This window comes from Mastigoproctus giganteus, chromosome 5 (genome assembly GCF_048544385.1).
Source record: "Mastigoproctus giganteus isolate SK-2022 chromosome 5, ASM4854438v1, whole genome shotgun sequence".
NCBI classification, from domain to species: domain Eukaryota; kingdom Metazoa; phylum Arthropoda; class Arachnida; order Uropygi; family Thelyphonidae; genus Mastigoproctus; species Mastigoproctus giganteus.
Window position 1 is genome coordinate 6278460 of NC_143579.1, and position 24595 is coordinate 6303054.

Here is a 24595-nt window from a genome sequence, read left to right on the forward strand (position 1 = left end):
GCTCCAATTTGATCAGCAGTCTTCCATGTGCAACAGTATCAAAAGCCTTTCTAAGATCAAAATATATGATATCAAAGTTATTCACTGCATCCAGTTCCTTTGTGACCACATCATAGTATCCAATCAAATTGTTCAGGCAAGACTTTCTCTTAACAAAATCATGCTGTGTCCGAGCTATAACTGAAGTCTTGTCTAGATGATCCTGCAGTGCTTCTTTAACCGATGTTTAATTAATTGTGTCACTCAGTTGGTCTTCTAGCTCCACAGGAAAATAACGAGAAGAAATAATCACCCAGCAGAATCCACCCATCCTAAATCAGCCATCTGACTAACTGGATTGACATTATCGCCAATTGAACTCCTATTGACATTATCGCCAATTGAATTCAGCTACTCTACCATTCCATCCACAGATATGCTTCCATCAATAAGTCAACTGGGGCAGCTGCTTCAATAGACCAGTGTAAAAAGAGAGAACCCACTCCAGTGGAAAAACTACTAATTAAGGACACAAAACAGCACGCCACAATGAGAGCACTCTATCTCCAGTACCTGATGCTGCAGGGGAGGGCCTCTCTCAAGTACTCTTGAATGCATATTTCTATCGACCACATGTAAACTGATCAACAACTGACCATGATCTAACATGGATTGACATCTAATCAGACAATCTGTCAAAATGGAAACCTGGGACCTGACCACAAATTTGACCTGGAAACTATGAAGGGGAGAGTCAGCAACCCTGGACCCATGGTCTCAGGGCTTTTAAATTTTAGTGCTGACTAAGAATTAGGTCTGGGTGGGATATGTTGCTGACCCTTCGTGGTGTGACCTCCATTTGTATATGAATCTCTACTGACATGACAACTACCTAAATGGGCTGCTATCCCTAGACTCATGGTGTCAGAGTAGGATATTGCTGACTCAGACTAATGTCTGGGTCGGAAATATCCTGTTGCTGACCTCTGAGGTGGGATCATTGTTGGCTCTGTCCTTCAGTGTGGGATTTGCACCTATATCGTAGAGTATGCCAGGTGCTCCAGACACCTTAGGTGTCAATGCTTTATGCACTTGTATACTGTAGAGTGGGAAATGTGGTGATATCACTTTTGGGTGTCTGATGTCAGGTACCTACATACCTTAGGGCAGGCTAGGCCACCTCTTTGCAGGGTATACACTACCCTGCAAATTTTCTTATCTTTCCATGGCTCTGGGTGGGCCTCCCACACCAGGTTATCCAAACGGATGATGCCTTCCTTTCTCCTCCTTCTAACTCCTGCTCTTCGTCTATCTCCCTCACTTTGTTTACTTTATTTATTTATTTTTTTAATGCTCTCCATCAAGAAGCTCGGGCGATTCCTGACAGAGAGCAGCCAGCAGGCTCACCTCCCAGTGGTGGTGGGCAATGTGAAGTCCCACTAGGAGCCATGCAGCCAGTTAGCCAGAAGACAACAACAGAACCCAACACTAAACTACACATACAAAACTCAACACTTTTGCTGGCTTTTATATAGTTCTGTATTCATCACAAAAGTACTGATGGTGCAGATGTGGGAAACCACGGGTGGTACCTTAACCAAACACTATGCCACTAAACACATAGTGCCCACTGTAATGCTTTATGATATGCATCCAGGGAGATACAATGACAGTTCAAAATGGTATGGGTAGATAAGTTTGCAGCATCTGCCATGTTGTCCAGACCTTGCTCCCTCAGACCATTACTATTTTTTTCAGTCTACATTAATGGCAAGAATGAAATTTTCAAGTGATAAGGATATCACAATAGAGTTGATGATCTAGCTGCATTCATTTGCACCACATAGGTACCCATATCCTATTAGTGCATGGCCACCTAAGTAGTACATTTATTTGCACTACATAGGTACCCATGCACTCACTGTCTTCTAGGACAAATATCTAAATAATAAAGGTGGTGGCATTTATGGCCAATTATAAAAGTAGAATTGAGTAGAATAGTCATGTCTATGCAGTTTATACAGCTTTCAAGAGTGAGAAATAACCAATGTGTCATTGGACTAGTTTTATAATTACATTAGACTATATCAGAAATTTAACAATATAAAGAATCATCGTCAAATTTATGAACTATTTACTTTGACAGCATAAACCAGAGCTATGATGCTCAATTCATTAATTTTTAATGGTGTTCAATTGATTTTTTTTCATTGGTTTTTAATTATTTTCGATTTATTCTTTTCATTTATTCATTTTAATTTCTGGAGAGTAGCATACAGAAGTGTTCTACTTGTATCACATAGAGGTAAACTTCTCATATTCTTCTACAAATAATGAAATATTTACATTTACTTACTTTTGCTGTTGTGTCACCCCGATGAAGAGTATATAAATGGTGGACAGCTCCAAGAGTTGAGCTGGCAGGATGAGGAAATATTCGGAAGATGTGAAAGTTGTGGCCTAGCCTACAAGCAGTGAAAAGCAACATTCCACTTGGATCAAAAGCTAATGCTGCTACTGGTTCATTTGAATGAGCTGGAAAATGAGCTACAATCCCTTCCCCTTCAGAATCTTCATCAATATTTACCTAACAATTGGATAAAATTTAATTTTAAAAATTTATTTTAACTATTAGCCTTAAAGGTTCTGCAGAAAAAATCAGCCTCAAACAGGAAAATTTAAGGAATACACAAGTTTGCCTTCATTAAACATTTTTTAATTTAGTGTATTTTAAGGAAGTAACACATTAGTTGTATGAACAAAAAATTAAAATAAAATAAGAGAAAAGAGAATCAGAGAAAATTACAGAGAATTAGTGACGAGTACTCTAATTAGGGAATTAGAGTACTCGTCACTTGTGACAAGGATAGAAAATAATTTGCTACTGCCACTGTGCTAGTACAAACTGTAAACTGGAGAGAATCTGCCAGCAATAATGAATTTAGTAATTTAAATGTTTTAAAACATTTAAATTTATTATTACTGAGAGGAATATTTAAAAATAAATTTAAATGTTTCACTCAGTGCAAATTTAACTATCAACTATGAATAACTATTTAATAATTAATCTACTATTCATAGATGTGAAATTGAAACTGATGAAGACTGCAGCATGACATCCTTACTTTAAATTTAACACAGAGTTGTATTAGCAAATCAGTAGTCTACTGCTTCATTTTCAAACCAAATATTTGGGTGAGATATACAGATAACATATTTGCCATTTGGCTACATTAGTATTAGTTATATAATGCAAGGAAACCACAGGCTTCTGCTGCACCAGCCAAAAAAAAAAAAAAAAAAAAAAAAATTAGATAAGAAAATACAAATCAGGCACTTTCCTTCTCACATGGGTAATCCTTTTGACCTTTGAATTTCTCATTGACCTCAACTACCTGTGGAGGCAACTTGTAGTAATCAATGACACACTGGCTAAAATAAAACTTCTTATAAACTGGTCTAAACCTCTTGAACCATAATTTAAATTTATGGCCCCTAAGTTCTGAAATTCTTTATAACAGTGAAAATTCAACCATTTATTTTACTAACCCCTCTCCGAACCTTATAAACCTCAATTAGCAATTAGTCCCCCCTCAAAGGTGACTGTTTGCCAAGCTCTATAGTCCAGATAATCAGAGTCATTCCTCGTACAGTCACCCTTTTGCCAAACTCACCATGCAAGTTGTCCATCTTTGGATCCTTTCAAGAAGCTCAATATCTTTTTTCAGATGAGGTCTCTATACTTGAACACACTACTCTAAATGTGGTCTTACAATTGCCTTATACAGTGGGATTATGACATCTCTATAGGATAACATTCAATAAATCATTGATAGGACACCACTGGCTTTCCTGGCTGCCTGTTCACACTGTTCAGAAAACTTCATATCTGCTCATATTGTACCTGCCAGATCCCTTTCCTCCTCAATTGTTTTTAATTCAACTCCAACAAGTGTATAATTTATTTGCAGGTTGCTATTCCCTAAGTGTAAGACTTTGCATTTAGCAGCATAAAAACACAGCTGCCACTTCTCTGACCATCTTTGAAGCCTGTTCAAGTCATCCTGAAGAAGTGCTGCTTGGCACTGATCATTAATGACTCTGCTAATCTTTACATCATCTGCAAATTTTGACATCATGCCTTCTATCCCTTTGTTGATGTCATTTATGAAAATGAGAAACAACAATGGTCCAAGAACCTATCCTTTAGGGACCACCACACCTGACATTACACCAATCTGAAGAATATCCATTAATCACAACCTTCTGCCCTGCAATCCATCTTAAAATCTTTCCAGTAATCCCAACATGTTCCTTCTTTCCAGTAACCTCTCATGAGGGACTCAGTTAAAGGCCTTGCAAAAATCCAAATAAACTATGTTGAAATTGTTCCCTACATCCAGCTCACGAGTAACTTTGTTAACCGGTTAACTGCTATGGCTTATTTGGTAAACGGGTCTCCGATGCCAATCTGAGTAAGGCATGTTAAATTATTCAAAACCCAAATTATAATAAATTTCATCAAAACTGGTAAAAAAAAGCTCATTGTTGTAAAAAAAAAAGCTTCTTGAATTATCTTGTAGATGGCATGTGTAATAGAAAATTCCTTGTGGCAGCCAACTATGATTTATCTCAATTACCTCAGACATATTGTTACCTGCAGAATTAGCCATACATGAGGCAGCGCTGTGAGCAAATCTGTAGAAGTGATAGACTGTGCTGTGTATGTTGTATTTAGAAATTTGTGATTTAGTAATATTTGTATTTAGTACACATGATTTTTTTTTACAAAAAAAAAAAAAAAAAACAAGAACCTAAAACATGGATAAGAAGAGACCACTGACTGAAGAAGAGCTTGAGCACTATGCTAATATGAATGAATCAGAATTTGAAGAGATTTTTGACGAGCTGTACGGTTCTGGTTCTGACAGTGACGATTATGAACTTTCTAACGATTCAAGTGGGAATTAGCAAGGATGAAACCAGCTCCCAACCTGAAAATAATCCTAATTCTCCGCAGACGAGCACGTCAAATAATGACAATAATTTGTGGAATGAAATAGCACAAGATCCTCTGCAATTTATTTTTGAAGAGAACATTGGTTTGAAAATGGACACAACAGAACTTAGTTACAAAAATTGGTATTTTCCTTCAATAGAGCATTACTGGAGTACAAGTGCATTCTACAATATTTTGTTTTGGCGATCATTTATGAGTAGAAATAGATTCCAGTTGATATTATGATATTTTCACTTCGCAGATCATTCATTACAATCTGCTGAGGTAAGACCGATTTTGAATCATTTCAATAATGTTATGCACAATAATTACATACCAAATAAAAACATCTGTATTGACAAGTCGATGATGTTATGACATGGGAGACCGAATTTCCACCAGTACATAAAAAATAAAAAGCACAAATACGGAATCAAACTTTACGAACTGTACGGGTCCAACGGCCTTTTTCTGAAAATAAAAATTTACTCCGGTAAATCAGAAACTGAACAAAACATAGGTCATACTGCTGAAGTTGTGCTATACTTGCTTGAGGACTTCTTAGACAAGGGATATGTATTATATATTGACAATTTTTATAATTCTGTTGCTCTGATGAAATTGTTATCTGCTCGAAAAACTTATGTATGTGGAACATTACGCACCAACAGAAAAGAAAATCCAAAACCTCTCACCTTGTTCTTCACTTACATGTCCAAATGTGAAAGTGTAAAAATGTACCATGATAATCATGTTGCGGCCCAACTTCTTTAAGTTTGCCAACATATTTTCAACTGTAGCCTGGTAGTCCGGATCTTTACTGTTCTCTAAAAAATTCTCAACCACAGACCTGAAACTAATGCATACCTGAATTTCTCTTTTAAATTTTGTTCCCTCATTAGTATGTGAATTTAAAGTTTTCTCTAGCTGTTCTAAAGAAATGTAGTGCAGGTCAACCAACACTAATCCGGTTCCACCGCTAATTTGGACATAATTTCCGCGAACGTAATTTCAAAAATCCCAGGTCAGCACACTGACCTGCCGCTACTGTTTTGGTGGTGTTGGTTGCAGCATCAGCTGTTGGTGCGAACTCGTAAACACTGGAAAGCCATTCCCACTTGTTTTTCTGCATTTATTATTATAATCTGCTCATATTTAGCCCCAGCCATGGTTCCAATGCATAAAGGAAGTGGCTTTCGTGGTGTAAAGCACAAACACCGTACATTGTCCATAACAGATAAAGTTGAACTTCTGAAAAAACTCGACAGCAGTGTGTCTGTGAAAAGTTTAACTCTGCTTAATTGTAAATTCCAGCAATTTCTCTCAGTTCCTTCTATCTTAGTAATTTTCTTTTAGCCATTCCTTTTTCGATTTTTTTTTTTTTTTTTTTTTACAACACACTTATACAAACTTGCGGAAAAACACAACACAATATGATGGATAATACAGCGTGCTAACGAACTTGTTTTTACAAAATCTCTAACAATACTGACAAAATTGAGAGTTTATTTTATCGTAATTAGTTTTACTGCAGCGCTTGCCATGCATGCAATAAACTAATCACAAACGACCTTTGTATGTATGCCGTAATAGTGTCACATGTATGTGGGCGACATGGCTTCTCAAGAAATAAAGTAACCAACATATGTGGTCACGTTAGCCACATATATGTGACATAAAAAAATACTTTTTTTTTTTTTTTAATATTTTAAGCGAAAAAACTACCACACTGACATTATAATATTTATTTTAGAATTACTAATTAAACTATTTCCTAAATATTTTTTGGCCCCTGGGGAATTTTTTTCTTAAACTAGCTTGGCAGTCAACGTGTTAAAGGTAGAAGGAGGTGGTTAGCTGTTGGGTAAAATGTATGTGCTAAAATAACCACTGGTGATCCGGCAACTCACAGGTCCCAACGCAGCTGGATTAGTGATGGTTGATCTGTATGTGTTTTGTGGTAAGCAAGTAAGCCAGTACGTGTAGAATCCATACACCATAAAGCAGGTAAGACAGTATGCAGCAAATCCTTTGTCATTTCTTGTATCTGGGGAAACTTATAAATTTTCTTTGATTTCACCATTTCAGACCGATTCTGAATACATTTATAGAAACACGAAGAGGCCTGTATCTTCTTCGCCGTAAGGTATGTTCAACACGACCAATCATAGTAGCATGGCAGCAGACACATCATCCTGACCATGATATAATTCTAAATCTTTAAATTATTACTCACCTTAAAACACAAAAAACAAATAAACTCAAAGTTAATAATGATAACAATAAGATGATGACTTCTGAATGTTTTAGAAGTGAAATGTTAGTCACAATGAGTTAATTTTTATTCTGTACAGTATTACATTCTATAGAAATAAAGACAAGTGAATTTACACAAGTGTTATATCAAACATAACAAATGGTAATGAGTGTATGAGCTCGTGTGCACAACATATGGACATATAGTGAGCAAGCAGTGCAATCGAATTCTAACAATTAGTTCTTTGTTTTAAGGTAGGCTATTTTGCAATTGGTGGCAGAGTTTTATTATTATTATTATTATATATACATATAAATATATATATATATATATATATATATATATTTTTTTTTTTTTTTGAACAAAAGATACGATTTTGTGAATGTGCAAATTGTTAATCAGAAAACCAATGCCTTATCAACTTAGACAACTGTTTGTCTAACAGGTAACATCTTCCTGTGGTCAATCTATGAAGTGAACGTTGAACTATTCTCATTTGTACTACAAAACTGGCCCATTCTGTAAAATAAAATTATTCAGAATTTTTAGATTTTAACCACTTTGTGCACACCTAGGAAGAAACAACTTCAATTTGAGACCAGTTCCAGCCCAATTGGTTAAGCCTATCATTCACACTGACTGTAGAAAGAAAATGTCTTCCATATTAAATATATAGATAGATGTTTATGTATGTTTTATTCATTCGATAATACATATATAAACATGTAAGATAACAGCAAAAAAAAAAAAAAAAAAAGTCTAAGTAATGATGAGCTCTTATTATTAATGATATTTTAGCATTTTTTATGTTTTTTTTTTGTCTAATTAAAAAAAATAGATTTCTTTAAAAGTAATTTCAATTTTACTTTTGACAATCCTGCTCCAATGTTCACGACAACATCAAGACAGGAAAAAATTATTTAAAAGCATTTATCTACATCATTTTTCAATTTTTACAAATTTTCAAATTCCATAAAAAAATTCACTTCAGGAATGCAGTCCTGCTTGTAATAGAGCTAATTATACTACAGAATATTATCGAATACAAGTGAAAGGTATTGTCACTACTAACTACAGCATTAATATGGATGTAGTAAGGTGGAAATATTCTATCCTTTAGTAATTTAATTCAGTGCTTAAAAGAACTGATTACAATGCTTCAGAGCAGCATTGTAAAGATGTTGCCTGGATTTGGCAAATCATATTAAATATTTTACACAGTGAAATGTTAGTCACAATGAGTTAATTTTTATTCTGTACAGTATTACATTCTATAGAAATAAAGACAAGTGAATTTACACAAGTGAAACCCATTTTGAAGTCACTGTTTGTCTTCCACCCACAAAAATAACCTTTAACTGAGTAATTTGAATCCAATCTATTTGGAGCTGGTATCTTTTGATAGTATACTGAATTTCAAATTAACAAGGCTTTCTGTATATCAGTGGGCTAGACATAAATAAGTTTAAATAATTTACCTTTCATTATTTTTACAAGAAAAGAATGATGCTTACTTCTCCATTCAAAGACATTTGAACATCCATTATTGTAACAATACCAGGCTGTAAACGCTCTATTGTCTTTATTTCTTTCTTGGCTGAACCCCCTACCTGATGAACTTTGTGTCCAGTTAAACTACTGGCAACAGTTTCTCCAAACATTGTTAAGCCTTTTGTAATAGTCTAAAAAAGAAACACGAAAATAAAAAAACAATATTAACTTAATTTTAAAGAATGCTATTTGGTGAAGGACATAATGAAACAAATTGTCAATAATTACAATATATTAATTTAATTATTTTATTACTAAACTGATAAAAAAAATTTTAGGATCTTGTCAAAGGTTAGTATAATATTAAAATTAAAGATTTATTTCATCATGCAGAATTAGCTTAAAGTGTTGAAACACCTTAATGAAGGCATTACATAACAACACATCCACACCAGGGTGAACACCAATGGGATATTCAGTAATAGAAAAGGCAGATAGACCCAGTTGTGAGTTGCTATCTGCTTTGAAGAATTTAGTATTAATAATGGAAATGATACAAGGAAGCAAGATTATGCAGCATCAGCCAAATATATATATATGAAAAAAAAAAAATAATAATAATAAAATACTCATCATCTCCACCCATTCCAATAAACACACATTCCTCCTAAAACGAAGCATCGAAAACATATATAGTACTCAAGGCAGATATTGTTGGGATATCAGAGACGTGGTGTCACACAGATATAAGGAATACATAACTGGAATTTGGGGAGTACAAGGTCTACAGAAAGGATAGACTGGATAGGAAGGGAGGAGGGGTTATGCTATTAGTTAAGAAATACATAAAATCCAAGGAAGTGAAGCCAGTGGACATCGCTGGACAGTGCAGTGTCGAGCCAGTTTGGTGTGACATAAGCATTGGGAGATCAAAATTGAGAGTAGGAGTGTGCTATAGGCCTAATGACTCTGATGAGTATAATAAGATACTGTACAGGGAAATAGAGTGGGCCAGTAAATCAGAGAGTCTTATAATGGGAGATTTTAATTTCCCAGATATTGACTGGAATTTGGGGGTTGATCACTTACACACACTAGCAAGGCTTTTGTGGATTTATTGGATGATTGTTTTCTACGTCAGCATGTTCAGGAGGCAACTAGAGGGAAGAATACTCTTGATTTGATTATCAGCAGTGATTCTTCATGCATTAAGAATCTGCAGATAAATCAACCACTAGGTGGCAGTGATCGCAGTGTGCTGAAGTGGGATTTACTCAAAGAGGTAACTACCATTAGGTGTAAAGGGAAGGGTTATTGCTTTCGTAAAGGCGACTACGATGGACTGAGACAGTGTTTAAATTCTATACAGTGGGACCAACTGATGATGTTACCAACAGCAAATGCAAAATGGGAAGCATTCAAAGAACTTATCTTGGAAGCTACTAGGCTATACATACCAACTGAGAAATATTGTTCAAGGTTTAGGCCTAAATGGATGTCAGATGAACTGATGAGGCATATAGCAGAGAAGAAACATGCATGGGATACATACAAATTAACACATGACACAGAAGCCTATGATAGATACAAGTTGATCTGTAACCAAGTTACAAAGGCGGTTAGGCAGGCGAAGGCAGATTACGAGAAATCTTTGGCAAGGGATGCAAAGAAAAACAGCAAAGAGTTCTTTACTTATGTAAACTCTAGAAGGAAGGGGATGAATCAGATTGGTCCACTTGATATCGATGGGTCAACTGTTGATGAACCTGCTCAGGTAACTAACAAACTAAATGAATATTTTGCATCGACATTCACACATGAGGAGTTATTTAGTGAGGGGAGAGCCAGAGGTGTATTCAACTCTAGCAGTAAGCTAGAGAATCTTGCAATAACTGAGAGTAAAGTGGAGGAGAAATTGTTGAAGATAAACACAAGAAAGGCACCAGGGGTGGATGGGATCTATCCAGTTATATTAAAGGAGGCAGCAAAGGAAGTAAGCAAACCCTTAGCCATAATTATGAGAGCTTCCTTGGACTCAAGGGAGGTACCCACAGACTGGAGATGTGCAAATGTCACCCCAATTCACAAAGGAGGATCAAAGGCTGACACAAGTAATTATAGACCTGTGAGTTTAACTTCTGTTCCAGGAAAATTAATGAAGGCACTAGTTAAAGAAGCACTGCAGGATCATTTAGACAAGACTTCAGCTATAGCTCGGACACAGCATGGTTTTGTTAAGGGGAAGTCTTGTCTGACCAATTTGATTGGATACTATGATGCAGTCACAAAGGAACTGGATGCAGGGAATAACTTTGATATTATATACTTGGATCTTAGAAAGGCTTCTGATACTGTTGCACATGGAAGACTGCTGCACAAATTGGAGCAGTGTGGCATTGGAGGCAAATTGCTGCTGTGGATAAAGGGGTGGCTGAGGGGGAGAAGACAGAGAGTGGTAATCAATGGACACTGCTCGTCGTGGACTAATGTTATTAGTGGAGTCCCTCAGGGCTCAGTGTTGGGTCCATTATTGTTTTCTGTATTCATAAATGATATTGATGAGGGTATATCAAGCTTAATGTCGAAGTTTGCAGACGATACAAAGGTAGGCAGCGTTGTCAAGGACACTACTGACACTATGCTGCTGCAACAGGATCTGGAAAGGTTAAGCTGATGGGCTGAGAGGTGGCAAATGAAGTTTAACATTGACAAATGTAAAGTACTACACACGGGAAACAGAAACCCCAGAGCAACGTATCAACTCTGTGGTACTACACTGACAGTGGTAGAGAATGAAAGGGACCTGGGGTGGTTGTGCAGGCAAATATGAAGTTCTCTGAGCAGTGCAGACGGGCGGCAAGAGTAGCTCATGGTGTATTGTCAATGATATATAGGAATTTTTCTAGCAGGAATAAGGAGGTGATTATTCCCTTGTATAAGGCAATGGTCAGGCCACACCTAGAGTACTGTATACAGGTCTGGAGGCCTCATTTCAAGAAGGATGTAGAGCTGCTGGAACGAGTACAGAGAAGGGCAACAAGATTAGTGAATGGAACAAAGCGGTGCTCTCATGAAGAAAGGCTTAAGTTTTGCAAATTACAGTGTCTGGAGACTAGGCACCAGCGAGGTGATCTGATAGAGGTGTATAAAGCCTTGAATGGTTTGAGCATGCTCAATGCTGATGGGATTCTTCCTCTAGCTCAGAATAATCACCTGAGAGGGCATAAATTCAAATTGAGGAAAGACAGATGTAGGATAGACGTGCGGAAATTTGTCTTTAGCCAGCGGGTGGTTGGTTGGTGGAACAGACTTCCATTCCTTGTCATGGAAGTTGATAGCCTAAATAAGTTTAAGGCTCAGCTGGACAGATATTTTGAACGACCAGAGGGGTGAAGTGGAAGTGGTTTTTTTTTTTTTTTTTTTTTTTTGGCTGATGCTGCATAAGCTTGCTTTCTTGCATCAAATGCCTCTACTAATGCTAATGCTAATACTCAAAGAGCTGCTCAATTTTCCCACAGCATTATACAATGGTAAAATCATCTCCATTGTCCCTGCTGGCAAAATTCCTGTATATCACTGACAAAAAACCCCATGAGCTGTTCTAGCAGCCCATGTGCACTGCTTTTAGAGAACTTTATGTCTGACTGCACAATATCTTTTTCATTCTCCACTACCCCCTGAGTATGATAACATATATAGTTGGGATGTTATTCTAGGATTACTGCTACCCATATGCCGTACCTTGCATTTATCAATGTTAAATTTCAACTGCCACTTCTCAACCCCTCTGCCTAATTTCTCTAGCTCGTGTATATTCTTAAAAATTAAAATCAATCTGCAGTAGTATACATGATTATTGTCATTAACCAACCATTTCATCTGCAAACTTAGAGATTAAGCCTAATATACCTTCATCAATATCATTAATAAATATTGAAACCAATAATGGGCCCAGTATTGAATCCGAGGAACCCCAATAATAACAATAGTCCAAAAAGAGCAGTCTGTCTTCTTCCACTGAACCATCCTTTTATCCATAGCAGTAATGTTCCCCTGATGTCATACTACTGTAATTTTTATAGCAGTCTTTTATGTGGAACAGTGACAAATAATTTTTGTGGAAATCTAAGTATATGATGTTAAAATTATTTTCTGCATCCAGGTCCCTTGTTACTACATCATATATGTGGTTTACAACAATTTACATCTGGATAGAAAAGCATTTTCTGTATTGTTTATATTTTGTTTTTGTGTATATTTTGTTTATATTTTGTTTTTGTGTATATTTTGTTTATATTTTGTTTTTGTGTATATTTTGTTTATATTTTGTTTTTGTGTATATTTTGTTTATATTTTGTTTTTGTGTATATATGCTTACAGTGATAACTGTCAGAATCCACAAAATCTAAAAACTGACTTTTTATTTTCAGGAGAAGGAAACCAATCTGAAAACTGCAAAATTAAAAAAAAACTGAATATTTAATATTACTTGGATGACAGCTAAACCATAAAATTATATAAACTTCATATCAATAATCAAAATGAAGGGAAACATACCTTTGCAGCATGAAGTACTGTTGCAGCATATGATTGAACTCCATCACCGGCCATGCCCCCACAAGTTTGATGAAGAGAAACTAACTGAAATAATCACAAAGTATAGTCTTAAAAATTAAAATCAATATGAACAAGTTATAATAAAAAAACGAGTACCAACATGTAAAAAACATTGCACATTAGCTAAACAAATTATTGCAATTTCTTAAATTATCAGAAAAATAAAAGAACTGCAATAATTTATTTATTTTATTTCTTTTTTTTTTATGTAAACCTCAAACACGAGAGGTACGGGAACCTATAGTACTTAGTACTGTGCTTGGGTTGGAGGTTCAGAAGATGAAACAAGATATTTGTTGACATTGGACTTGAACTTCTATAGACTGTAATTTTCAGGAAACATGTATGAAGGAAGGTTGTACCAGGAAATGGCAGTTGAATGAATAAACAAGGAAGATGAAAAGTTGGTTCTGTGAGTTTGAAGTTGGACAGTAAATGGATGTTGGCTGGTGGCTGCACGTGTTCGGACTGTTTTGAAAGAGAGAGTGGGAATTACAGAAGCCAATTCAGAAGAACAGTGCCCATGGAAGTATCTGTAGAAGAGGCATGAAGCAGAAACAGTACGTCTATGAGACAGAGAGTGGAGGGACTCTGTTAGAGAGGATTCATTAATTAACCTAACTGCCCTCTTCTGAATGGAATCTAGAAGTGTGAGAGAGGTTTCGGGGGCACTACCCCATCTCTGAGAACAATATTCCACGGTAGGGCGGACTTGCGATTTGTACAGAGTGACCAGCTGTTTGGAAGGAAAGTAATGCAGAGAGCTACCTCCTTTATTAGACGAGATAAAGACAGTAGGAAATTTAAAATCGAGAAAGGAGTTCGACAAGGAGACACAATATCTCCGAAGCTGTTTACTGCTGCCCTTGAGGAAGCTTTCAGAAGATTAGGCTGGTCGCAGAAAGGAGTCAATGTGAACGGAGAGTACCTAAACCATTTACGATTTGCAGATGACATTGTGGTCAAAAGCCACAATCCCAAAGAATTAGAGGAAAATCTTAATCAGTTATGCACAGTTAGTAAGGATTTTGGACTAAAGATGAATATGGCTAAAACAAAAGTAATGATGAACAAGTATGCCACAGAAAGGGAAATAATGATTGAAGGAGCAGTAATTGAAAAGGTGGCGTCATATACTTATCTGGGACAAGTTATTAGCTGTAATAATGATAAATGGCTGGAAGTCAAGAGAAGAATAAATTTTGGATGGATAGCATTCAGGAAATATAGTCACACATTGAGGAACAATATCCCATTTTGTCTGAAACGTAAAATAATGAACCAATGTATACTCCCCACCATGACTTATGGAAGTGAAACTTGAGCACTCACCAAAAGAATGAAAGAGAGGCTGAGAACTACACAGCGAAGAATGGAACGAATTATATTGGGAATCAGACTGTTAGATAAGAAGAGAAACACGTGGATTAAACAGCAAACTCAAGTAAAGGACATTCTTATCAAAACAACTAAAATGGTCTTGGGCAGGACACACAGCTTGAAGACATGATGACAGACAAACTAAGAAAATAACAGAATTAACCCCGGGGGCTCACATCTGGTGAGTATGGGCTTGGCACACCCAGGGTCCTGAGCTGGATATCATCATTCTTCTCTTTCTTGGTGATTCCCTTCTACTTTTGACTCTCTCTCTCACTTTCAGGGTTACTCGGGAACTTTTTTTTTTTTTTTTTTTTTTCCTGGTGCAGCATAAGCCTCAGGCTTCCTTGCATCATATGGATATTAATAATAATAATAATAGAATGGTACTCAAAGGAGCTAGAAGAAAACCTGCAAGACAACGGCGGAGATGGATAGATGAAATTCATGAGTTTGTGGGTAGTAAATGGATGGCCATTGCACAAAACAAGGAACTGAAAAGTTGCTGGAGAGGCCTTCATCCTGCAGTGGATTGAAAATGGCTGATGATGATGACGATTATATGAACTGCCAAGCCACAATTTCCAATCGAAATCTTGAAAGTTAAAATGCCCACAAAAGACAATTGATTTGCTGGCCAATTCTCTATATATAGTTGTATAGTTATTCATTATACTTATCAAAATCATTTGTCCTGTAACTGACTCCAACTCTCATTTTTGTCTTCCCAGTGTTTATGTCACACAAGACTGATTCAATATTATACTGGCAATCTCTCTCTACTGGTTGTACTGTTTTATATTTTATATGCTTCTTTAATCAAAAGCATCACTCCACCTGCCTTGTCTGTTCTTTCTGTATATATTATAAATACCATATTCTAATTCTATATCCTCCATATCAAATATGAAACCATGTTTCTCTTATATCTATAATGTCAGCATTTGATGATTTAATCAATACTGCAAACTATAAAATTTACTTACTCTACTTCTAGTATTAGTTTATAATCAAGTAAATGTGTGCCTATGATGCTGAGTGGTCAAGTTAAAGAGTGCGGAAGCACATCATGCGCTTCGATTAGTCCATGGCTCAAGCCACCAGATGACTGCTAAATACGGTTAACAATTATATTCATAATCAAAAAATAATTAATGTAAGCTCTTCTGACCTAATGGTTGTGCCATAGTATAAACAAGAACTTTTTAATTTTTTTTTTAAATAAGTAATAATTTTTAAATACAGATATATACAGTTATACCCAGATATTTATTAACAAATAAAGTACAAATAAAATAAAATATAAGTACAAAAAACCAGTAGCTTTCGGAACGCGTGTCCCTTTATCAACTGATAAGTTAATATAAAATTTGAATACACTACAAGCAAAGTGTGGCACGTTAATCATGCGTCATTGTTGTAGCACGGACGTGTGCTGCCTTACGCCAGTGATCATCCATCAATAAAACGGTTGTCTCTAGGATGGGATGCAGACGCATGCCTTTCTGGCGATTTAATGCCTTAGGGTTGTTTATTATGTTTAGTGATTCTAGCCATAGGCGGTGGCGAAAGTGTCGCGCGTGGTCCACTATCTCAAAGTCGCGCTTGGGGTCAAGATCGTGGTTGGTAGCCCAAAAATGTTCTGCGAGCACGGACTGGTCAGTTTCGGCAAGCCGGATTGCTCTGTCATGTTCCGTGAGGCGATCCTGGAGACGTCTCGATGTCTCACCTACGTAGCAACTGTTACAGGCCTTACAGGTAATACGGTACACTACATTGCTGCGTAAGACAGGTGTGACAGGGGTCTTCACACTGGAGACAAGTGAACGTAGGTTCCTACCGGGTAATTGTACACATTTGATGTTGTAACTTCTAAGGATCTTCGAGATACGTCCTGACACTCCTGGATAGTACGGAATGTAGGCGGACGATATGCCGACTTGCTTCGGAGGTCTTGGGTTGAATGTAAGTTCTTCTGCCTGTAACAAGCATCTGTTTAGTACATGGGATGGATAACCGCATCTGGTTAGTACATGGGATGGATAACCGCATCTGGTTAGTACATGGGATGGATAACCGCATCTGGTTAGGTCCACCTTCACACGGGAGATCTCGTTACGTCTAATTGTGTCGGTGCTGGAATGGCTCCAGGCCCTGGAGAATAGGGTGCGGGTAGTGCTATTGAGATGGCTTGGAGCGTGGCCGGACCCGTAGTTGGTGAATTGACCGCACCACATGGGTTTGCGGTATACTGAGGTCTCTAGACGTGGGAACACGCGATGCACTAGTACGTCCAGAAACGGGAGCGAACCGTTCACCTCTGATTCTACGGTAAACTTGATGAAATTGGATAGGGAGTTGAGGTGTTCTAGTAGTACCGTTTCAGAACCACGTGGTATTATGGTAAAAATATCGTCGACGTATCAACACCACGTTGTAATAGGTGTAGGTGGGTTCTGGCGTATCTGCTCCTCTAGATCTTCCATGGCGATGTTAGCTACTACGGAACTGACAGGGGCACCCATAGCAGTGCCATGTACTTGTAGAGTGAGTCTTCAAAGGTGAAGATCACTGATGGATGATCACTGGCGTAAGGCAGCACACGTCCGTGCTACAACAATGACGCATGATTAACGTGCCACACTTTGCTTGTAGTGTATTCAAATTTTATATTAACTTATCAGTTGATAAAGGGACACGCGATCCGAAAGCTACTGGTTTTTTGTACTTATATTTTATTTTATTTGTACTTTATTTGTTAATAAACATATTCATCTGTGTACCCCCCCCCCCCAGAAACTATTACACAATATATCTGATCTCTATAAATGCAAACCCATCTGTTGGAAAACACAGCCATGCTAAGAAAAATTCTACCTCTTGAGCCTTGCACTATTCTCCAGGGCTGATCTGAGTGACACAATATAATCCAAAATCCCTGTTTTGTGTCTTGGCAAAATTTCTTACACTTTCGAATTCGGCTCTAATGCACAGCTTTTTCTCAATATTAACTCACACTTGTTAAGTGAATCCTCAGAATGCCTATACTTAATATTATTAGTACCAATATACAGAGCAATTACTTTTTCTGCCATTAAAAGGTGGTAACTGTTCTACAATATGATGTTTTCACTATATTTGAGGGTTTTTGACACAAGGGCCTCATGGGCCATATTGTGCATGTTTAGGATTTACTTATGACTGAATCTTCCATATGATGATCAGAAGCAATTATATAAATTTAGGCATCTTAAATATTAATAGTAATAGAGGCATGTGATGCAAGAAAGCAAGCGTATGAGCTTATGTAGCATCAGCCAAAAAAAAAAAAAAAAAAAAAAATTTACGCAACCATTCCCTCTAAATGTTTGTTCAGTTCTTCCTTGAGTTTATTTAAGCTATCAACTTCCACAACGGCAGATGGAAGTCTGTTCCAGCAATTTACCACTCGCTGGCTAAAGGCAAATTTCCGCACATCTATTCTACAACTGTCTTTCCTCAATTTTAATTTATGCCTCCTTAGGTTCGTAATCTGAGCAAGTGGAAGAATCCCATCAGAATTCAGCATGCTCAACCCATTCAAGGCCTTATAAACCTCAATCAGATCACCTCGTAGGTGCCTAGTCTCCAGCCGCAGCAATTGGCAAAACTTAAGCCTCTCTTTGTAAGAGGATCTCTTCATTCCCTTCACCAATCATACTGCCCTTCTCTCTGTACACGCTCAAGTAAATCTACATCCTTCCTAAAATGAGGCCTCCAGACCTGTATGCAGTAGTCAAGGCATAGCTTCGCCATTGCCTTATACAAAGGGATAATCACCTACTTTTCCCTGCTAGCAATTTTCCTGTATATCATTGACAAAACCCCATGATCTGCTCTTGCAGCCTGTCTGCATTACTCAGAAAACTTCATATTTAACTGCACAATTACTTTTTTTTTTTTTTTTTATGTGAACTCCAAACACGAGAGGTATTAGAACCTATAGTACTTAGTACCGTGCTTGGGTTGGAGGTTGAGAAGACGAAAGAAGATATTTGTTGACATTGGACTTGAACTTCTGTAGATTGTAATTTTCAGGAAATACGTATGAAGGAAGGTTGTTCCAGAAAACGGCAGTTGAATGAATAAATGAGGAAGATGAAAAGTTGGTTCTGTGGGTTTGAAGTTGGACAGTAAATAGATGTTGACTGGTGGCGGCACGTGTTCGGATTGTTTTGAAAGAGAGAGCGGGAATTATAGAAGACAATTCAGAAGAACAGTGCCCATGGACGTATCTGTACAATCCTAATCATACAGCCAATATGCTTGATCTTTTTTCTCACAAACAACCCTTCTAAGTACACGGTCGAAGTGAGAGGTCCTTTAGGCACTTCAGATCACAACTTGGTGATTGTCTCTTCTCCAATGGAACCTTTATCTCATGGCTATTCCCAACCTCATGTTGATTGGCATTACAAGAATGCAAAATGGGATGACGGGGTGAAGGGGCCCATCAAGCTCTCAGCTGCCCACATCAACGCCAGAGCTTGCACTTGGGCATCGCGTGACACAGAGGCAACCCCCAAGGCAGAATGCGCTGGTCCCGAAGGAACTAGTAGTTGTTGGTGACTCTATTGTCAGGGAAACGGGGAACATGCTTTGTAAAAAAAGATAGGTGGAACAGGACCAGGGTATGTCTGCCAGGGGCAAAGGTTGATGACGTTGTAGAGCGAATATCATCTTTTAAGGGCACAAAAGGTGATATAGTTGTACACGTTGGCACTAACGATATTAAGAGTAGGAGACCGGCAGAATTACTTAACAAGTACAGGTCACTGTTGAACAAAAGCCGAGAATTAGGGTTGAATTTGAAAGTGTCTGCAATTCTGCCCAGACACGATAGGAGGGAGTATATGATGAGAGCCTTGTCGATCAATTCGGCCCTGGAAAGATTGTGCAAGGCTCAAGGGGTAGAATTTTTTTCAGCCTGGACTGTACTTGTTAACAGGAGAGATTGCTTCTACAGGGATGGAATACACTTAAATAGAAAGGGTGCAAGAATATTTGCTGATGCTATCGAGGCAGTGTTAGGTGGGTCGGAAAACTGCTAGCTTGGGGGGAGACAAAGACCAATAGATTGACAGTAGCCACTGGCAGAGGTGAAAGAGATTCTTGTTTCTATTAGAATGAGCAGAAGCCTGAAAAACAAGATGCATGGTATTTCAGAGACTGCTGGGAGCCATTGCGGTACAAGTAAACACATGGGTTGTGTTAGGGTAGCTAAGAATAGAAACAGGTGCAGGTATACTTGGTGTACACCAATGCTAGGAGTTTAGTAAATAAATTTGATGAATTTGAGGTATTGCTCAAAACATCAAAGGCAGATATTGTTGGGATAGTATTAGTATTAGTATTAGTAACGGCCGTATGGTGCAAGAAAGCCTATGGCTTATGCTGCACCAGCCAAAAAAAAAAAAAAAAAAAATCCGAACAAAACAATGATAAAAACAAAAATTAAATAAATAAATAAATAATAATAATTAATAAATAAATAAAAATAATAAAATGAAATTAAAAATTAAATAAAAAGGAAATTAATCCTATCATCCTATGCGCTTCCCTTACCCGAAAGTACTATCCAGATGACCTTTGAATTTCCCCAAACTGTCGGCCTCTACCACCCATGAAGGCAACTTATTCCAGTAATTTATAACTCGCTGGCTAAAATAAAACTTCCTGCAGTCCAATCTAAACATTACCCCGCGTAACTTGAATTTATGTCCCCTAGTTCTAGCATCATTTATAATTTTGAAAATTTTGTCCTCATTCATTTTACTGATGCCTCTCAGAGCCTTAAACACCTCAATCAAATCTCCTCTAAGGTGTCTAGTTTCCAAACTCTGCAACCCACATATTCGAAGTCTTTCTTCATAAGGACGCCCTTTTGCCGATCTCACCAGGCGAGTTACCCTTCTTTGCACCCTTTCAAGAAGCTCGATGTCTTTCTTTAGGTGCGGTCTCCATACTTGAACACAGTATTCCAAGTGTGGTCTAACATAGGCCTTATATAATGGGATATCAGAGACGTGGTGTCACACAGATATAAGGGATGCAGAAATGCAATTTGGGGAGTACAACGTCTACAGAAAGGATAGACAGGATAGGAAGGGGGGAGGGGTTATGCTATTAGTTAAGAAACACATAAAAACCAAGGAAGTGAAGCCAGTCGACATCGCTGGACAGTGCAGTGTTGAGTCAGTTTGGTGTGACATAAGCATTGGGAGATCAAAATTGAGAGTAGGAGTGTGCTATAGGCCTAATGACTCTGATGAGTATAATAAGGAACTGTACAGGGAAATAGAGTGGGCCAGTAAATCAGAGAGTCTTATAATGGGAGATTTTAATTTCCCAGATATTGACTGGAATTTGGGGGCTGATTACTCACACACTAGCAGGGCTTTTGTGGATTTATTGGATGATTGTTTTCTACATCAGCATGTTCGGGAGGCAACTAGAGGGATTAATACTCTTGATTTGATTATCAGCAGTGATTCTTCATGCATTCAGAATCTGCAGATAAATGAACAACTAGATGGCAGTGATCACAGTGTGCTGAAGTGGGATTTACTCAAAGAGGTAACTACCATTAGGGGTAAAGGGAAGGGTTATTGTTTCCGTAAAGGCGACTACGATGGACTGAGACAGTATTTAAATTCTATACAGTGGGACCAACTGATGATGTTACCAACAGCAAATTCAAAATGGGAAGCATTCAAAGAACTTATCTTGGAAGCTACTAGGCTTTACATACCAACTAAGAAATATTGTTCAAGGTTTAGGCCAAAATGGATGTCAGATGAACTAATGAGGCATATGGCAGAGAAGAAAAATGCATGGGATACTTACAAATTAACACATGACACAGAAGCCTATGATAGATACAAGTTGATATGCAACCAAGTTACAAAGGAGGTTAGGCAGGCGAAGGCAGATTACGAGAAATCCTTGGCAAGGGATGCAAAGAAAAACAGCAAAGAGTTCTTTACTTATGTAAACTCTAGAAGGAAGGGGATGAATCAGATTGGTCCACTTGATATTGATGGGTCAACTGTTGATGATCCTGCTCAGGTAGCTAACAAACTAAATGAATATTTTGCATCTACATTCACACATGAGGAGTTATTCAGCAAGGGGAATGCCAGAGGTGTATTCAACTCTAGCAGTAAGCTACAGAATCTTGAAATAACTGGGTGTAAAGTGGAGGAGAAACTGTTGAAGATAAACACAAGAAAGGCACCCGGGGTGGATGGGATCTATCCAGTTATATTAAAGGAGGCAGCAAAGGAAGTAAGCAAACCCTTAGCCATAATTATGAGAGCTTCCTTGGACTCAGGGGAGGTACCCATAGACTGGAAATGTGCAAATGTGACCCCAATTCACAAAGGAGGATCAAAGGCTGACACAAGTAATTATAGACCTGTGAGCTTAACTTCTGTTCCAGGAAAATTAATGGAGGCACTGGTTAAAGAAGCACTGCAGGATCATTTAGACAAGACTTCAGTTATAGCTCAGACACAGCATGGTTTTGTTAAGGGGAAGTCTTGCCTGACCAACTTGATTGGATACTATGATGCAGTCACAAAAGAACTGGATGCAGGGAATAACTTTGATATTATATACTTGGATCTTAGAAAGGCTTTTGATACTGTTGCACATGGAAGACTGCTACACAAATTGGAGCAGTGTGACATTGGAGGCAAATTGCTGCTATGGATAAAGGGGTGGTTGAGGGGGAGAAGACAGAGAGTGGTAATCAATGGACACTGCTCATCGTGGACTAATGTTATTAGTGGAGTCCCTCAGGGCTCAGTGTTGGGTCCATTATTGTTTTCTCTATTTATAAATGATATTGATGATGGTATATCAAGCTTAATGTCCAAGTTTGCAGATGATACAAAGGTTGGCAGGGTTGTCAAGGACACTACTGACACTATGCTGCTGCAACAGGATCTGGAAAGGTTGAGCAGATGGGCTTCGAGGTGGCAAATGAAGTTTAACATTGACAAATGTAAAGTACTACACATGGGAAAAAGCAACCCCAGAGCAACGTATCAACTCTGTGGTACTACACTGACAGTGGTAGAGAATGAAAGGGACTTGGGGGTGATTGTGCAGGCAGATATGAAGTTCTCTGACAGTGCAGACGGGCTGCAAGAGTAGCTCATGGAGTATTGTCAATGATATACAGGAATTTTTCCAGCAGGGATAAGGAGGTGATTATTCCATTGTATAAGGCAATGGTCAGGCCACACCTAGAGTACTGTATACAGGTCTGGAGGCCTCATTTCAAGAAGGATGTAGAGCTGCTGAAACGAGTACAGAGAAGGGCAACAAGATTAGTGAATGGAACAAAGGGGTGCTCTTACAAAGAAAGGCTTAAGTTTTGCAAATTACTGTGTCTGGAGACTAGGCACCAGCGAGGTGATCTGATAGAGGTGTATAAAGCCTTGAATGGTTTAAGCATGCTCAATGCTGATGGGATTCTTCCTCTAGCTCAGAAAAATCACCTGAGAGGGCATAAATTCAAATTGAGGAAAGACAGATGTAGGATAGACGTGCGGAAATTTGCCTTTAGCCAGCGGGTGGTTGGTTGGTGGAACAGACTGCCATCCCTTGTGGTGGAGGTTGATAGCCTAAATAAGTTTAAGGCTCAAGCTGGACAGGTATTTTGAACGAACAGAGGGGTGAAGTGGAAGTGGGGTTTTTTTTTTTTTTTTTTGGCTGATGCTGCATAAGCTTGCTTTCTTGCATCAAATGCCTCTACTAATGCTAATGCTAATGACCTGCGAGACTTCTTTTCTTCTTTTCCTTGGTCGGATTACTGTTTCAAAACTTCTGATGTCAACGTTTGCTCAGATCGTGTCAGTGAAATTATTCTTGCAGGAATAGAATCCTTTATCCCACACTCCACTTTAAAATCTCGTCCTTTATCTAAACCTTGGTTTTCCAATAAATGTGCTAAGGCTGTTCAAGAGAAGAATGTTGCATATCGTAATCGGCTTGTTTCTAATTCTTCAGTTTCATTTTCTGCCTACACCAAAGCTCGCAACAATTGTAAAGCACTTATTATTTAGTCCAAAATAGAGTTTGAACAGGCTAAGAGTAGAAAACTTGCTTCTTGCCCTAACGGTAGCCGAGCATTCTGGTCTCTTGCCAAAGCTATTGGCCGCAACTTTTGCCAATATCTGCTCCCACCTCTGTCCAAACCAGATGGTTCTGTTGTCACTTCAGCCAAGGACAAAGCTGACCTGCTAGCATCCCATTTTTCTTCCAGCTCATGTATTAATGATCTTGGTAAAACACCTCCCACCATTCCCAACACGCTCCATTCAATGCCTCCTGTGGTCTTCCATCAAAAGGATATCAGAAGGATTTTGATGAATCTTGATGCTAAGAAAGCTCCAGGTCATTATGGTATTTCTACACTTGTTCTCAAAACCTGTGCTCCTGAACTTACTCCTATTCTTTGTCGCCTTTTTTCACTTTCTTATTCCAAAGGTGTTTTTCCTTCTGCTTGGAAATTTGCTCATATCCAGCCAGTTCCTAAAAAGGGTGACAAATCCCTCCCAGCCAATTATCGTCCCATTGCAATTACTTCTCCTCTTTCTAAACTAATGGAGAAATCAATTAACCACCAACTCTTAAACTACCTAGAAACCTTCCGTCTGATCAACGATCGCCAGTATGGATTCCATCAGTGTCGACCCACTGGTGATATCCTGGCTTATGTTACCCATTTATGGACTAATTCAATGGAAAGGTTCTGTGAAACATAAGTAGTTGCTCTTGACTTCTCAAAGGCTTTTGATCGTGTTTGGCATAAAGGTCTCTTA

The 24595-nt window shown here is 38.0% G+C and overlaps 1 protein-coding gene across 1 annotated transcript in view; it reads right to left on the reverse strand.

Moving 5' to 3' along the window:
• Window positions 1-24595, reverse strand: part of LOC150085143 (BCAS3 microtubule associated cell migration factor-like) — a 345830-nt gene that overhangs the window by 164574 nt on the left and 156661 nt on the right. Inside the window, exons 10-12 of the mRNA XM_090373846.1 lie at window positions 13284-13367; window positions 8750-8917; window positions 2336-2566 (exon numbers count right to left, since the gene is read on the reverse strand). Of these exons, the coding sequence (XP_090229972.1) occupies window positions 2336-2566; window positions 8750-8917; window positions 13284-13367 (483 nt within the window). The remainder of the gene's footprint in view (window positions 1-2335; window positions 2567-8749; window positions 8918-13283; window positions 13368-24595) is intronic.